At 30.4% G+C, this 17,951-nt stretch overlaps 1 protein-coding gene across 1 annotated transcript in view; it reads right to left on the bottom strand.

The window, feature by feature from the left end:
- LOC117173947 (putative inorganic phosphate cotransporter) overlaps positions 1–12,743 on the bottom strand; it is a 14,386-nt gene extending 1,643 nt beyond the window's left edge. The window contains exons 1-6 of the mRNA XM_033362596.1: positions 12,593–12,743; positions 10,428–10,561; positions 8,982–9,282; positions 5,850–6,088; positions 4,850–4,999; positions 753–1,130 (exon numbers count right to left, since the gene is read on the bottom strand). Coding sequence (XP_033218487.1) covers positions 753–1,130; positions 4,850–4,999; positions 5,850–6,088; positions 8,982–9,282; positions 10,428–10,561; positions 12,593–12,674 — 1,284 coding nt within the window. The 5' untranslated portion in view covers positions 12,675–12,743. The remainder of the gene's footprint in view (positions 1–752; positions 1,131–4,849; positions 5,000–5,849; positions 6,089–8,981; positions 9,283–10,427; positions 10,562–12,592) is intronic.
- Positions 12,744–17,951: the final 5,208 nt, after the last annotated feature.

The raw sequence follows: 17,951 nt of genomic DNA, 5'->3' as shown, positions 1-17,951 counted from the left end.
TTAATAACCATTTAATTTAAAATCTTGCAATGTACGATATCACGATTTTACGCTATTATAATGCGATAATTACGATAAATAGCACAGGAATTACGGTATATATTGCAATTCATGCGATATCGTTTTGTCCGTGTAGGACTCCACGTGAATTAAAAAATTCCACGTATGGTTATGTGTGGAAATCGGGTGGTAAATTGAAACAATTCACGCAGAATTCCTTTTCCATTTCCACGTGAATTAAGGAAACTACGTGCATTTTTCACGTGAATTTCCTTGTAGATTTCCACGCGGAACTCTGCGTAGAATTCCAAGTGAATCCACCTTTAGAATTATGGAACGACCGTATTATTATAGTATACGAGGTACTCAAAATAAAAAAAATTACATCCCTATTTGCTTATTTTTTTACAGTTTACGAGATATTTGCAATTTCATTTTTACGTGGGTTTTTACGTATAGCTGCCATGTGGAATTTGACGTGAATTTCTACATGTTTTTTTACCTGAATATATAATTGATGAATGACGAACTAGGATGCATACTAAATAACCTAAATGCAGCTTTATATGAAAATTTCATTATTAATTATTTGTTGTTGAATTTTAAGGATTTGACTATTTTTTGATATTGTAAAATGCTTTCAATTTAAGACTTCAAGTTTACATTGTTGTTAATTTTGAATTAAATTATATCTAATATATAAGTTACTTATATTATTAGTAAACCATTAAAAAATATAAAAGACTACAAACCTTTTCTTGGACGATTGCTCCAGCAACAAGTGGGGCAACGATGCTGCAAATGTTAGCAATAGCATTGGTACAACCCATTAAAGGCCCGGCAAAATTAGGACTCAAGTCCATATGGTTTACATGGTGGCCACAATAAATTGCCATATTTGAAGCGACTGCAACAACAAGGATGCCAACTGCGAGAACTGGATTGTCACTTTGAACGTAGCCCAAAGCAACAAGAGAAATTGCTGGAATAAATTGTCCTATGGAGTTGCAGATGAATCTTGAAGTTCTTACGCTTAGGAAATTTGTTTTGATGGCCAAATCCGAGTAATAACTTATGGGGAAGCTCAGTATCCAGGCTGTAAGGTACGGGATAGAAGATACGAGGCCATTCTGAAAAAGAAAATATGTATGTATTATTAAAATTTATTGTATTTTATTAAATAATATTTTATCTGAAAACAATATAAACTGTAAATATTCCCTATGGAGGTCATATAACGTAAATCAGAAAATTTTTATTATAGATTCCGTTACCAACATTTATCGACATCTGGTTGCATGTTCGTGTCCAATGTTTTCCTATTTATTATTTCAATCCTATTTATTATTTTCAATGATTAGTTGTTGAAATTCATAGTTTTTGCATAAAATGTTGAGATAAACTAATATACGATTGCGAATAGTTAAAAATAGCTCCATTTTTTCAATTATTTATTGAATAATTCTAAAAAATTTCCATGTTTACTTTTCTTTCATGAATAGACTCAACTGTTTATACGAAATCATTAAAAAAAACTTTGTCAGTAACTTTTTGCTCTAATATTTTTCGAATGAATGATAACTGTTAATTATTTAACAACAAACGCACCTTTCGATCTTCTTTCCATGAATAGTCACATTTTTCAAGGAATCAGCTATAAATATGTCTTGCCAATGACTTTTTATTTTCATGTTTTTCAAATTTATAGAAAATATTAATTATTTGAACAATTTTTATAAATAAATATCGATTTTGACCTTTTTCCATGAATATGATCAATTTTTTCATGAAATCATCTCAGAATGTCTTGTCCTAGACTTTTTGCTATAATACATTCCAGAATGACAAATTCTGTTAATTATTTCAGCAATAATTTTTATATTAAAATATTCGAATGAACAATAGTTAAGCCTCTTCACCATCGTCCAGGCAGTAGTGACGATGGCGTAGATGCTTCAACAATTAATTTATAACATGAAGAAAACATTATTGTTCTTATCCCAACACATTATAAATTATTTATGTATAGTTATCATACATGCTAATTAAAGCCATTTTTTACTGAATTTGAGATTCCTTAAAGCAGTGGTACACTTGATAAGTTATTATTTAAAAAACTCATTTGTCATTCAATAACAAATTTTGTTTTGGCTAAAATGGAAGTTCAGCAGTTATACGTTATTCCTGGAAACCTTATGTCATTAAAAAATGGATAAAGATCAACTGAAAATTGAATTGTCAGTGCAACGTATCTTTGAAAACAAAATTGACTTACATATAATTTTTTTGATGTTCTGTGGATCAAATTTCGCTATTCACCTGAGCTGATATCATTCTTTTTAAAAATGGGCGTGGCTAAGTGGAACGAAATTCCGATACGAATAGCCGGATTTTTTTCGGTACGAATAGTGGAGCTAGAAAAGCGGCTACTTGTACGAAAATTTTGGCAATCAAAATTTTGCATGCGAGATTATTTAAAATTCTATAGACATTTAAAGACGATTTTAGTCAAAAGAATTCAATAACAGTTCCGGTAAAAAGTGAAATTTCAACCGATGAACGTTTACAGAAACATATCTCTGTAACCAATTATTTTAAGTTGATCTCAAGATTATCGAATTATCGAGTCATTATCAATATTTTTAATACCAATAGTATCAATGAATGTAGGATTTGAATCAAATTCCCTATGATTTCTTCTAAGGGAAAATTACACGAGTATACAGTTTACTGCGAATCCTGAAGGGAATTCTATTCTTAAATAATCTGTTATCTTTGCTGAATTACTTTCTTTGTGTACATTCTTTTAGTATTGTATGGCGTCTTTATATTCCATCAATTAAATTATTATTCATTATGACTGGGCAAATATCACTGAAGGCAAGGCTCTACGCGACTCGAATCGAATGATAAATCGAACGATTTTGGATCGCGATGGGCAGTCAAGGATCATTTTATCAAGGCTTCAAAATTTAACGGGGTATTTTCCTGATTTGAAGAAAAAATCTAATTCTCCTTATTCGACAAATGACACATGTCAATTATCCTATTTTTATTTACCAACATTTGTTTTCTCATTAAAAACAAATTATTATTGAATGAAAACATCTTTTGATTAAAAATAATTACACTTGCTGACTAAATGAATTAAATAAATCATTTTGAATTGATAATATCATTAAAATGGTGAATCGAATTAATCGTTAAAAATATGAAAAAGAATTTTCATTACTTTCTAAAAATGAGTTTACTTGTATCCACTTGTAATTATATTTTTTCTGCTAAAGAAGAATTTCGATTATAAATATACATTATTTCTCGTAAATAAATGTTACAATTGTAATTAATTTTTTTTACATTTAATAAGAAATAATATGGATTGCCAATCAAAGGTAACTATCAGTACGTGCTAGTTAGAAAGTTTTTCTGCAATGTTTTGCCTTCGTTCTTTTGAAAGTCCAACGACATGAGTATACGCTGCGCAATTATTAAAAGAGTCACGTTTTTCGATTGTAAAGGAATAAAAAATCACACATCCGTGATTGTAGGAAATGGTGACGAAGCACGGTGAAGTGATCTAATAAACATTGGAAGTTCTGTTTTCATTGGAAAGTTCAATCGTAAGAAAAACAAAGTTAATCATTTGTGAATTAAAAATTTTCCAAATTGGAAATGAAGATTTAATATTTATAATTTAGTATGTTTTATTATATTCAATAGTATTAATACTTTACTTCGTATCATATACAATATTAATTATTTTTATTAATTCAGTAAAATAGTAATGTACAGTGCAATACGGTGTATATTACTGTATAAAGTAATATACAGTACAGTACAGTATTCACTATTATACAGTAATATACTATAATATAGTACATTATACTGACGATAAAGTAATACACATTATAATTTATATTACAGTGCATAGCAATATATAATTTTCAATTTACTGTACATTACAGTGAACATTGAAGTTTCAAGATTACCAGACACTTTATAATTTAGTTTACACTAGTCTGTGGTCGATTATACAATATACAGTATTCTGTATAATGTAAAATACAGCGTACAGTAACATTCAGTCAGTATACTTTATTTATGCAATTTAGTATAGTAAAATAATACACCATAACATACCATATACGTTATATAACAGTACGCACAGTAAGGTACAGCAATAAGTATTCGGTATCAGATAGTATTAGAATAAGGAATACTGAAATATACACTACAGCTCACGAACTGATTTTGAACTTAAGCCATGTTCGCTGGCATGATCAATATGAAAACTGAAAAAACAACTGCATTGTTTTCAATCGTTCAAAATCAACTAATTGTGGCTTAATTTTGTTTCAGTAAGCTTGAGCGTTTTTGTCAAAATGAAATTATTGTTTCTGTGATGAACACTACATAATTATACATAAGTATACGATATAATATAGTATTCGTTATTGTGCAGCATACATAGTATATTAAAGTAGAATTCAGTATGATACCACATAATTAAGCCGAGTACAGTATCACATACTGAAAAATACAGTCGTAAATGTCATCACAGTAAATACCAGATATATTTTTCATCTGAAGTTGGACACAAAATTTGCAAACAATCAAAAACTACAATTATCCTACGTCGGTTAATTGTAGTTCTCAATTTTTTTCAACGTTTTTATCCAACTTCAAATAAAAAATATCCCTGGGATTTTGTGTGACACAGTATACTCTAAATTATTCTGAAATATACAGTATGATATATATACACAGTATTCTGTATATGACAGTATACACTATTATGCAATATAGTAACAAATAGTATATAGCGTTTTATATATAAAATTTTACTTACATCTTGAATGTTGAATTTGAGGACCGAACTCATGTAATTTGGAATTTTGGTCAGAAGCATCCAAAAGCCCCAAGTTTGACAAGATTGTACAACCAACAACGCCCAGACAGGTCCGGAAAATAAAATTTTGTTCCATGGTGTTGGTATTGGCTGAAAATAAAACCAACAAAGCAATAAATAAACAAGGCACAGTTTCTCACACTTAATAAATTACATTTACAAGTAAATTCGACCTGTTGCTTTCTTATCTGATGCTCACGAAGGTCGTGAAACCTCGGTAACAAATATATTTTAAACAAAAATACTTTATTGATAGAAAACATTTTTTTTCTAATGTAATTAATATCGATCTGATCGAATTTCTTCTTAATCAACAATTTATGGAAATTTCGCAAAATTCGATGAATAAAAGTTTTTTTATACCTTTGCTATAAACTTTAAGAAAAATGTATGGTCAACTGCATAACAGAATGATCAACAATGATCTGTCATTAAATTAATGAAATTAGTAAAAATTGTAGAGTTAATAAAATAAAATATTGAGAGTTTTATTTATATAAAATATCAATTGTGTCCTTCACGATAAAATCCTAATCTCATTTGTCATTGACAATCTTTAGGGAGAATATTAAACATAATTACAATTATCTGCTGCAATCTGATTCTTATCCGCAGAAAGAGAGGTCTTGATAAGACTGAGATAAAATGTACTTCAGAAGCGGGATTACCTTTTTGACTCTTTTTTAGTTTGATCTTTGCTTTTTTATATTTACGGCTTAAAGATCATTGTAATAATGTTGATAATTTTAAAATGATGGTTTCTTTAACAAGTTTTATTACTCGGAGTAAAAATGGTAAATGTCAACGAAATTAATAATTCCATCGATTCATTAATGTCCCCTATTTTTTTACTTTTTTTTTTTTATGAAAACAGTATCATTAGCAAAATATAGTAGTAATTACTTCTGGTTTTAAAGAATTGAGTGATGTGAAAATTTACCTCGGTGGTCTCGGTGACTCCTAGACTGACCTCGATGTACTCTTTCTCGTCGAGGGGAATGCCCCGGTGTTCTGAAGGCGATTCCTTACCAAGGAAGTACCAGACAATCGACCAAAGCAAGGCGATTCCTCCCCAAAAATAGAAAATGCTGGGCCATCCCATGAATGATGCGGCGAGAACACCTGAACTTTGCAGGGCAATCACGTTTCCGACCCATCCACCGGCATATACAAATGTCGCTGGAGAATCCAAATAAATAAAATTTATGTGAAGTTAGTCATCAAGCATGAAGAATGAATTCAAAACAGACATAACATTTCTAAATAAATGAAGAAGGCTACGTTATTTGCACTCGGAAAAATATTTGTGTTAAAAAACAAATTCTTTCTTTAACAGGGCTAAGCATATACACAATCGAATTATTTGCACAGTTTTTAGTACAGAGTATAATACATAAAAAAATACAGTATGCAATATAACGATAAACATTGTAAAATGCAAAGTCATGACATGTTTTACAACGCATACAGCATACAATTTATGTAAAGCAGAATCATTTTTACAGTAAACAGTAAAATATATAATTTACAATATAATACCGTATAAAGTACCGTGAATGCACAGTACAATATTGTATACACTTTATCTTATATTTCCAGCAGAGGTATTAGTTTCTTAGTATATAAGACAGAATAAACAGTAAAATAAACCTAGTATTTCACAGAATGCATTGTACCGTACAATATAGGGGCTGTGAGCGCTGCAGTTAGTTTTTCTAAGTAGGTTTGACTGCATTATAGATCTTTGGACAATGAGTAAACATCGTGTTTTTGTTACAGTGGAATTTACCACAATACCCAATACTATCGTAATAAATTCCTTAGGAAGGCTTATGATAGGTACTGAAAGTTAACATAAATTACTATAAATGACTTATAAGTTACCATACATGTCTAATAATTTATAGAAACTTATGGTAATTTATCCTATAACATATTGGTCATTTATGGTAATTTTCGGCCGTTTTCTTAAATTGACGCAGTGATGATTCGGTTTGGACTCTTATGAAAAATAGCATGACCATCCGTCCCGATTTCCCCGGACATGTTCTCATTTTAAGGCTTGTGTGAGTTGTCCTACAAGATTTTTTACTTTGTCCGGGTTTCTCTCCAGATTTTTCAAATGATGAATTTTTATTTTTCAATTAACTTTTGGACCTTTTTTTGTACAAACTGTTATTATTCAATGCCATTTCACGATTTCTTTGTCAATTCACAAGATATAAAGTCCTATTAAACATTCCTACTATACGAAGAATGTGTGTGTGTGTGTGTGTGTGTGTGTGTGTGTGTGTGTGTGTGTGTGTGTGTGTGTGTGTGTGTGTGTGTGTGTGTGTGTGTGTGTGTGTGTGCTCTTTTTCGAACATTTCTGTCCTACTTTGTCATATTTTTCAAACTTTATACCCTACTTTGTCCTCATTTTTCAAAGCTTTTTGTCCTACTTTCCAAAAATCAATTATGGTCACCCTAAATGAAAAATTTTTGTTTTAAAAAATGATTATTTCTCACTAAAATAAAAGAAAACAAAAGGATAAGTTTCTCATTATAGAATTTATCTTAATATATTGGTCAATGATAATAACTTACGGTCTCTCTCTTAAATTGGATCAGTGATGAATTGGTTTTGGACTCTTATGTAATTTCTAAATATTGTTGTTTAAACAGTTAAGAGTATGTACAAAACCTTTCAGAAATATTAATGATCATATATCACAAAAATGTAAATAATATCTTAATAAGTAATTTCAAATTCACATCTAAATTTATAATAAATATTAATATAACATAAAAATATTCCCTAGTGGTAGCATCCTATTAAAATTTTCCCTGGCGAGGAAGCCTAAACGACTTCGAAAAATGATGGTCCCTAGTAGCGTCTAAAAACGAAGGATTAAGAATAAGGAAAAAAGAGCGAGGTTGTTCGGTTCTCTTTTTTCTCCCACTGTTTCCCTTTGTTAGATAACTGTCTCTAATAATCCGATTACACTGTTGTTTAGTCACATACTTCTCTCATTTGAGCTCCTTTTGTGCAATTATGTTACACAAATTGACTTTCTTTAGTATATTTTTTTGGAAACATACTTCTTTTTAAGCCTTCTTGTGCAATTTTGTAACACAATTGGACTATTTTAAGTCTCGTCTTTAAAATGTAGTAAACAGAGGCATTAAGCCATATTTACCTTAATGCTATTCTCTAAAATTCGATTTTTTAGGCCGTCCTCAAAAGTTTAGTTCGTGGTCAGCTCTAAAAAGACTGTATGTGTACGTAATATTACACTGGCGTAATAATATATGCCAGTATATTCATCGTTGTAACCTACAGAACGCAGTAAAACTTACTTCAATAGCAAAACTTGCTACGGCACTTAGAGAAATTTCCTCCTGTTATAGAAGTATGATTCTTGACACAAATTAAATTTCTTCTTAAATTTAAGATTAAAAGGTGTTTGATTTGTCTCAAAAAGAAGCTTTTCGCAGCAAACATTATACTTTTGTGACAAACTACACCTAATCTTGAAGCCAACTAATATCACCTTTAAACAGAATATTCTGTTTGTTTAAAACAAATATTTAAATGGTTAAAGAAAAAGGCAAATGACAATGCTTTTGTTTTAAGACAACTTTTTCTCTGAGTGGGTATACACTGCCTCATTATATCATAGGGCGTAATAGTGTTCAATATAATTACGTATTACTGAATATTAAAATGTGGCATGCAGTATTAAATGTACACAGTCATTGAAATTTGAAACATATTAGATAGTGATAACAAGTGTGCAATGATTCAAAATAATGAAAACATTATCAAATAAAAATTTTTTTAAAAAATATTTCAAGTTGTTAAATCTTGAAATGAATTAGACATTGTGAAATGTAAACCGACAAGAAAAATGTTCAGAAATAGTCATCGTCACGAAACATTGATAAACAAGGATATTAAATAGAATAGAAAACAATTGTTATCAACAAAAACCCCCTGGTTACGTATACTTGTAGTTAAGATCAAAAAATTTATCAATTTATCAGATTATTATGCCCCTTCCTTCCCAAACAAAGAGAAACTTTTTCTTACACAGCATCCCGCGTTCCTGGAATGGCACCCACTTGGCTAATAGGGTATGTAGAATGGGGGGTGCAACCCCCTGGCACAATCCGGCTATAACCCTGCAAGCGCAGACTGCCTGCCAGCTTCCATTGTGAGCTGCCATTGGGACCAATAAGGTTACGAGTCCGCACAAACTTATCGCAAAAGCATACATCTTCTGGGCACCCCAGCGTTGTGCAATCAGACCTGCAGGAATTTGGGTGCAGACGTAACCCCAAAAGAAGGAACTTAAGATCAAATTCTTTGTAGTATCGTCCCAACTAAAAGCCTAAAAAGTTTAAGAAACAAAAATGGGGTTAAGTAATTGACTATAAGAGGAAAATTATAAAGGTTTTCGGCTTGAGTAAATTAGCGAGTGGATTGGATAGGATTGATCATTTCATTAGGGAGCTAGAGCTGTAGGAATGAAATAATGCTAGGGGTAAATTTGACAGAAAAGGGCAATGGCGTTAGAAAGGATTGGATTAGTGAAACGTCATTTACCCCTATTTTCTTTGTGTTAATTTTCTACTATAGTGAATAGTAAATAGTCACAAACAAAATCATTTTTTTCTTGACTTTTTTACCAGTAAATGGTAATAATTCATACACATATTATCCTTTAGTAAATCTTTCCTTGGGAAAGTATTAAGTTATCTCTAGCGTCCCCTATTAGGCAGTACCTCGATATCCCCACCATCCCCTATCAAACAGACAGTCAACCATCTTTATACAAAAAATTGAAATTATTTAAAACGGTAAGGAAAAAATTAAATTACAATATTGCCATTGTTTAGAATACTACATATCTTGATGAAAATTATAATACACAATATTTTGAAGTACAGTGCATAATTATGTGGGTCAATCACTGTGCATATTAATACACTGCATAATAATCTAGCGAGTTATAAATCAGGTCAAAAATCGTCCAAAAAACGTTAATTGTTCTAAATACATCCCAAAAACGTCTTTGGAACATTGTATGTTTTTAGAACGTTATTTGGACTGACTTAGGGCACTTTTATGACGTTCTAAAAAGATCTTGGGACATTCGTGCCCACTGGGAATTTAAGTGCACTTCTGCATATCGTAGAACAATACACAATCCTTTCATTATATTGCAGCTTATAGTATACTCTGTAGTACAATGAATTGTAACTAATATGCAGTGAATTAAAGCATACAATATTGTACTGTAAGACAAAGTACATTTTGCAATTTGTTGTGCATTATTCTATAGTTATGTTATATTGCAAAATTCAATACAGCATAATCCAATTTATTATACATTTACTGGTACTCAATAAACATAATTGTATAGTCGAAAATACTATACGTCATCATACAGTAAAATATATTTATAAAAATGTTCAGTAGACGTCAGTGTGAAGTACTGTAGCGTCTAATGCTAATTTTTTTATTTATAGTTACCTCAAAATCTGGATTAGCAGATTTGGAATTTGTCATGGCCTCGATAGCTACTGACATTGAGACTCTTATCACATAGCAACAAAAGAAGCCCCCAGTCATTAAAAGAATTTGAATGTGTCTACAACCAATGAGACCTGAGGACAAAAAAATACAAATTTTTTGAAAATGGTGAAATATTTTAATTTAATTTAATTTGTAATGTTTTAAAAAATATGAGAATCAAAAAATTAAGGAATTATGAAAAATGTAAGAAAAATTTGCAATACTTCTGCAATGAGAAGATATTATACTAGAAGTAGTGAAATGATGTAGCACAATAAAAAGTTAAAAAATAATAAAAATTGTGCATTGTATCATAAAGAATTCGAAGAAGAATGATGAAGATACAATTAACCTACTTAAGTGTCGAAATATATTGAAAATGGCGAAGTCCTTAAAAAGATTGAGTATTTCGAAATGTTAAAAGAAAATTATAATTTTTCAGTGCTGAAAAATAATAATCATTACGAAATATTAACAAACATTGCATGCTATTAAACATTTCAATCATGGCCAATTCTGCACTTTTAATTACACATTATTATCTAAAAATAATTAGTGAAAAACTAACGTCTATTTCCTCATAAAAGTTAACCATTTTTAATTACTAATCTCATTTAATTTTTGCTCGTTTACTTTTCTTGTAAAATACACCTGAGTGAAATAAATTAAATGAAAGTAAGAAGGATAATCATTTGTTTTCAAGCGAGCAATAACGATTGTGAATGGAATGTCACACACTCGATAAGATTCAACAAACACAATGAATAGAAGCAGCATTGAAAACAATATGTTCGCAGTAATTTTCGCTCATGCTTACATACATTATTTTCAGTGTTACTTAAAAATTATATTCAATTAATTCCATAACATGTAAGTTCAGGATATTAAAAACTTTAAGTCGTTCTTGTTAATTTTCTGTTACTTTGATTAATTAAATAATTCAAATTGAGTTTATTTAATTTACTATAAAATTAATCATTTTTATTATTATTGCAAAATAAAATACAGAATAAATATAATAATTAATTTATTATTGAAAAATATTCCATGTAAAATTATTTAAAATTATTTTCATTTTATGATTGTTCAAATGGGATCAAAAGTAGTTGTTCTGATCAAACATTTTTAATCAGGGATTTTACAACGATTTAGAGAAAAATTATCTTAAAAATGTCACTTTATGACTGAAGTTGTCTGAAGTCTATTAAAATCGATCTCGTGTGGCTTATCGTGCGATGACGTATTGTTGATTGATAAAAACAGGTACAACCAGACCAGAAATCACATCGCACGTGCTTTCAATATTTCCCAGTCTTATTGATTTTCGATAATCTTTATATTTTTGTAAATTTTCATCCAATTACTTTGTTTAGGACAATTATTCATTCTCTTAACAAATAATTATTTCAATATATTTCCATAATTTCTTCGATTATTAGACGAAGAATATCCTTGTCTACAATAAATACAATATATTTGCGATAGATTTTATGTCGATATAGCTTGTATTAATTCTAATTTTTCATCATGAAAGTGTGATATTTAGCAAATAATTTCTATCAGAAATTAGCACCAAGCCCAGGTCCCTCAGTGGACATGAATGTTCCAAGACTTATTTAGAACTTCTTAAAAACGTTCTAAATCAGGCTATATAACGTTTTAAAAACACAAAATGTTCCAAAGTCGTTTTTATGACGTATTTGGAACTTTTGAAGTTTTTTGGGCGTTTTTGGCCGGACTTAGAACGTTTTTTTAAGTTCTAAAAACGTCTTTTAAGCCTTACGTCAAAACGTCTTCAGGAAGTTCTAAAAACGTCTGTAAATTTCATGCCCACTGGGCACTAAAAAATTTAATTATAATGATTAAATTTCAACAGTGTAAATGAAAGTATACAAGTCGATTAAAAACTTTCACCAGACTCAAATTTTTACTATTGCGAATATCTAACTTTTATTATTCCAACATTTTCTTTAGACACACAGAAATTTAAAAATATACATATCAAAATCATATTACTCAAATAAAAAATTATTAGATAAATTAAACTATAGCAAATTTAAAAAATGTGTTAATGTTATACTTTGATAATAATAATTATTTTTATGTTTGAAAAGCGAGCTTACCTTTTGGTTTATGAGGTGGGACTTTCATTTTTTCGGAAATCGAAATCCGCCTGGACGATACCCTTCTTTGTGCGGTGGTCATTTTGGCTAAAAATCCGATACGGCAGCACGATCGGACACGATAATAGAACGCAGACTTATACTTCCGATCGACTACAGGAGATCGATGGAGTGACCGCGGTTTTATGTCAAAGCCTCGAAAAGCGTTAATCCCCTCTTCACCGTCTTTAAATCAAAGTGACCCTGCGTTAAACGCACGTACACATCTTCATAAAACACTTTCTGAATCTGAAATACCGAAGAAATTCCGAAGAAGTGCAAATTTATCTAATAAAATAATTAACAATTGAATTTGTGGTTAAACTTAATAATTCAATGCACATTTTCACTTGAGTTGACGTCATTTCAGAATATGTAATTATATTAATTTTTTACTTTATTTTCCTCCTAGTTGGAAATGTCGGTAGTGTGCCGGAGTTCACCACCGGCGCAGTAGTGGTCCAGTACTGCCCACCAGTACAGACAGCCGGTGGTTCCCCCAGTACTGGCAGAACGTTGGCTGCACGACCGGGGCGGCACTATGCCAGTAGTACAAAAATAGACTTAAAAAACACGTCTACAAATGTTGTCAGGATGTTTTGAAATGTCGAGAAATTGACTGTATGTCTTAATCGTTGAAAAATAGTCTAAAACACCTAAAAAGTTCCGTCGATACAAATTTTAAAAGCTCATTAAATGTTATTATCAGAACTTTTAAAATGGTCTAAAACGCGAAAAAATAAAATATTACAGGAAGAAAAATTGTAGTCGATTTAAATTATTTATTTAATAATTATTTTGTTGATATTCCTGTTAGAAGTTCGTGTGTTTTACATTTACATAACGTCGTATAATAATAAATAAATAGAAAAAGAGAGCTCAACATTTGATACTTTAACTTTTCTGAACTGTACCTTATGAGGATGGCTTTTTCACCAAGTTTTAACTTGTCAGTTTAGCACAGTGGTTAGCACTCCCGACTGTTAGGCGATAGATTTAGGTATAGATATGTAGGTTCGATCCCAATTAGCTTTAGAAATTTTATTTGTAATATAATGTTTAAAAATGTAATATATGTATTCATTCTAAGCTGTGCCATTACCATGTATTGACAAAATACTCGCAGCCAATTATTGTTTATTTTTTAAATACTTTTTTTTTATATCTTTAGATTATAGAAAAAGTAGGTGTTAAAATTAAACAAATAGTTTGAAAAATATATTTTTTTAATTTTAAATAATATTCGGACGAGATGCAGTCGTATGATGATGAATGGATGGTATTTAAAACAATTAAATAATTTCTTATCATTTTTAAAATTAACTCCGGCATTTGTACGCTAGCGGTTTGCCAGTACTGCCCCAGTACTGGCAGTAAGTACCGCCAAGCATTAAAAGCCAGTACTGGCACAGTACTAGCTCAGTACAGCCAGCCAGTACTGGAACTCCGGCAGGCTGTACTGGGCCAGTACTGGGCCGGTGGTGAATTTCCACCTGGGCTATTTCAAATTTGTATATTGAAGTATATATTACAGTACACAGTAAAGCGTATGAACTATGTACTGCAATTTATGCAGTATATATCAATGCCTCACAATATGGTACACCCAGGCGGAAAAATCATAAATGGCGGAAAAAATGATTAATATTAATTTTCTTCACAGAAATAACGTATAAAGCCAATCAAAATGATAGATAATCCTTTCCACTTATTATTTTTCCGCCTGGACAATATACACTAAAATATTATACAATAGCTTACAGTATATCACTGCATATTTAACGATGGAAGTCATACATAGTAGAAAAGGGTATATTATATTATAGCGTGCAGCAATTTGCAGTAGAATAATATGTGAAGTGTATTGTAGTGATGTGCAAGTGTGCAGTATAAAACTGTATATACGGTACACATTATACAAGACGGTACATTATTTTAGTATATTGTACACTAATATAATAATATACTGCTGTATTACAGCAGTATTCTGCATATTGAATTAAAGTGTACATACATTATATGATCTTTACATAAAAAATACATTCCCTAATGCGAACATCGAGAATCCAGGTTATCGTAAGATAAAAATCACTATGTCAATTTTAGATATTTTCTTATAATTCAGGGACAATAAAATCTATTTAATTTTTCACATTTTTTATACAATATTGTTGAAAAATAGAATAAAAAATTCCCGATAACGTATATCACACATGTCATGGCCAAATGCATTATCGTTACAAAGGTATAGATCATAATACACCAGAAGAAAATCTGGTAGAATTTCTTTTAATATTACTTTATAAGAGTCTACATTTCTTCGTGGTATACAGAAAACAGTATCACCTATTTTAGGTATACTGTGCATCAGTGCCTGGTTAGGTAAACTAAAAATTGAAAAAGATAATAATTAGGTTTTAACTCTGATTTTATTATATAATTTAGCATATAACAAAAATTCATGTTTTAAAATAAGCTTATCCTAATTTGCCTACGTGGATAGAAAAGAAGGCCTGGGATGTAAATGTTTAATTATAATAGAAAGTCCTTATTATTCGGAAAGGTTTAATAATGTAATTAACCTTCTCTACATTATTATGATTTATGATTGAGAAAGTATTAGGATCGTCTAAAATTTGAAACCACATTTTTCCAAACGGATTTCCACGTTTTGAGACCCCCAGAAGCCGAAAATCAAGTTTTGTTACGGTTTTATTCATCGAAAATGCTATGCAAAAATAAAATATTCCGTTTTTACGCCAAACGTCGACAGATTCGTGAAACTGGTTTAAAAGGAGAATTGAAACTCTTTAAAATATCTACATTGTATGTCTTAACCACTTTTCGATAGAACTCGTTTTTTTTCTTTACGCGCCGAAAATAAATAAGTCGACAATTCAAATTTTGAGCCAAACGACGAAAAATGAGGAAAAATATCAAGAAGTAATTAGAGCTTTTGAAAGGTCCTAAAAAATGTTTTTGAAACTATTTTTTAATTGCTCTGATAGCACGGAACGTTCCGGGAACTTTCCTGAAACGTTCCGCGGCAACCTTCGGAACGTTCCCTGAGAGTGTAAAATGCCCGTCACTTGGGAATGTTCCAGAAACGTTCCACTATAACGTTCAACGAATAAATTATTGTTATTGTTATTATTATCAATGAATATCTGATGAACCGTAAATGATAAGCCAAAATTGATGCCAGATTATAATATGGATATCATATTAAAATTTAGTATATACGGTACACAAAATTCAAAACTGACATCTATTTTTACCTATCTCTCACGGTTTACGAGATAATTGTTGTTAAAAATAACAATAATGGACGGTTTTCCTCAGGTCCCGGTGGAACGTTCCCAAGCGGCGACCATTTTACACGCTCAGGGAACGTTCGGTGCTACACGGAGAAAAAGATATCACACAATGATCTCGCAAAACCTCTGTATTGAAATAAAGCACAATATGATAACGTACAAGCAGATTCCGGAGCTTTTTATAAAAAGCTATAGGATATTATAATGCACTAACATCGCTTGGGCACTACTAGAACCCTCGTATATATAATATAATAAAATATTAATATAATTAAAATCTAGTAGTATACGATATAACGATTTTTCGCTATCATGATGTGATAATTGCGATATATAGCGCAGGAATTACGGTATATATTGCAATTCTTGCAATATTGTTTTCACCGTGTATTAGGGAAGACTTGTAATTTTGGTTTTATTTATCGAAAGTACTATGCAGACAATCAAACATTTTAATTTCGTACCAAACAGCGCGAGGTAACGCAAAACATGTCAAAAAGGAATTGAAGCTTCCAAAAAGTCCTACTCAATATATTTAAACCATTTCTTGACAGAACTCCTCGTTTATAATTTATTTATCGAAATTGATACGCAAAAATAAAATTTTTCAATGTAACGCCAAAAGACACGAGATACGTAAAAAATCTAAAACAACACTTGTACGGTATTTCGTTTTAACCATAAAAAATAAGATGAAAACAAAAATCCTATTTTAAGCGTAAGAACGCGAGATAAAGAAGAATGTCCGAAGAAAGGTTTGTAGTTTTTTATTGTAAGGTAATTCAGGGAATAAATATACATTTAAAAATCTCTATCAATAATCAAACTGGGATCTAAAAGAGATGTTTTTGATAAACTGTCATTCAAGAATTTCAAGTGCAAAGAATAAATATCCGATCGCGAAGCGCGAGGTCCATCGTATCCACACTCTAAGCGCGCTCAAACTTGCAAACGAAGCGTGCCACGCGCAATGAGAATGTATCCGCTCAGCATTCCAGTTTTTCTTATTGATAGAAAAACGTTCTTTATTGAATAATAATTTTCATCATTTCCAGAGGAATTCAGTCATATTAGAAATTCTGGTAATGTTAATCAGCATTTGCAGAAAACTAATTAAAATGATTGAAAGTTAATTTAATTAAAATACTTCTAATTAATATTTAGGATTTGTATTTTCCTGAAATATTTTATCAGGTTTTTTGAACACTCGATAACGTTTATTCGCAAAATAATTTTTTGTTTTTAACTAAAGCAAAATGTTAATTTAATCATTATAAAAAATTTTAAAGACTGAAGATACACAGCACTTTAAAAAACACTTGTAATAAATTGTCAGAACCGTTACTCTACGACTGCGATCCTTGTTATTGTAAAGTTACCTTCGCTTTTTTTAATTCGTTAAGGATGAGAAACAAACGGAATTCGAATAAATCTACTGTAAGCAGTAAGAAAAAAATCTTAAATGATGCCAGGTAAACAGCAAGATTAGATTAGAAATCATTATGATATATGCAACCCATCTTACACCTTTGACTTTGTTTTTAACGTCTAATACCCAAAGGTGCTTTGATACAGATGGCTATAACAGTAAATTTGTAGATTCTTTATTTGCAAACTTTCTTTTGTCTCTTTTAATAATCGTTTTTATAATATAAAGTGAATTTTCAATACTAAATAAAAAAATAAAATAAAAAAATAAACTAATTTTTACATTTTCATCCTAATGAGAAAGTATTAGTTTTATGTGAAAATTGACTAATGCGGATTTCTTTAAATCTTCATATTTCGATAACAACTAAATTCTAAAAGACCGGGTTTGCTATGATATTTGGCTGTCTGTCGTCGTTTACATTATTGCCGTAACATCTGTATACTGGATAAATTTTAGGAGACTCGCATTGAATTGTGTTTTGGACCAAAGACCAAAAAGAAAGATTGAATTCGTAAACCAGCCTTTTTACATTCTCATCAGAGAAGATATTAGATTTGTGTAAAATAGGACC

This window comes from Belonocnema kinseyi, chromosome 1 (assembly GCF_010883055.1).
Source record: "Belonocnema kinseyi isolate 2016_QV_RU_SX_M_011 chromosome 1, B_treatae_v1, whole genome shotgun sequence".
Lineage (NCBI taxonomy): Eukaryota > Metazoa > Arthropoda > Insecta > Hymenoptera > Cynipidae > Belonocnema > Belonocnema kinseyi.
Note: the sequence above shows the minus strand (reverse complement) of the source record. Positions and strands in the feature narration are given on the sequence as shown.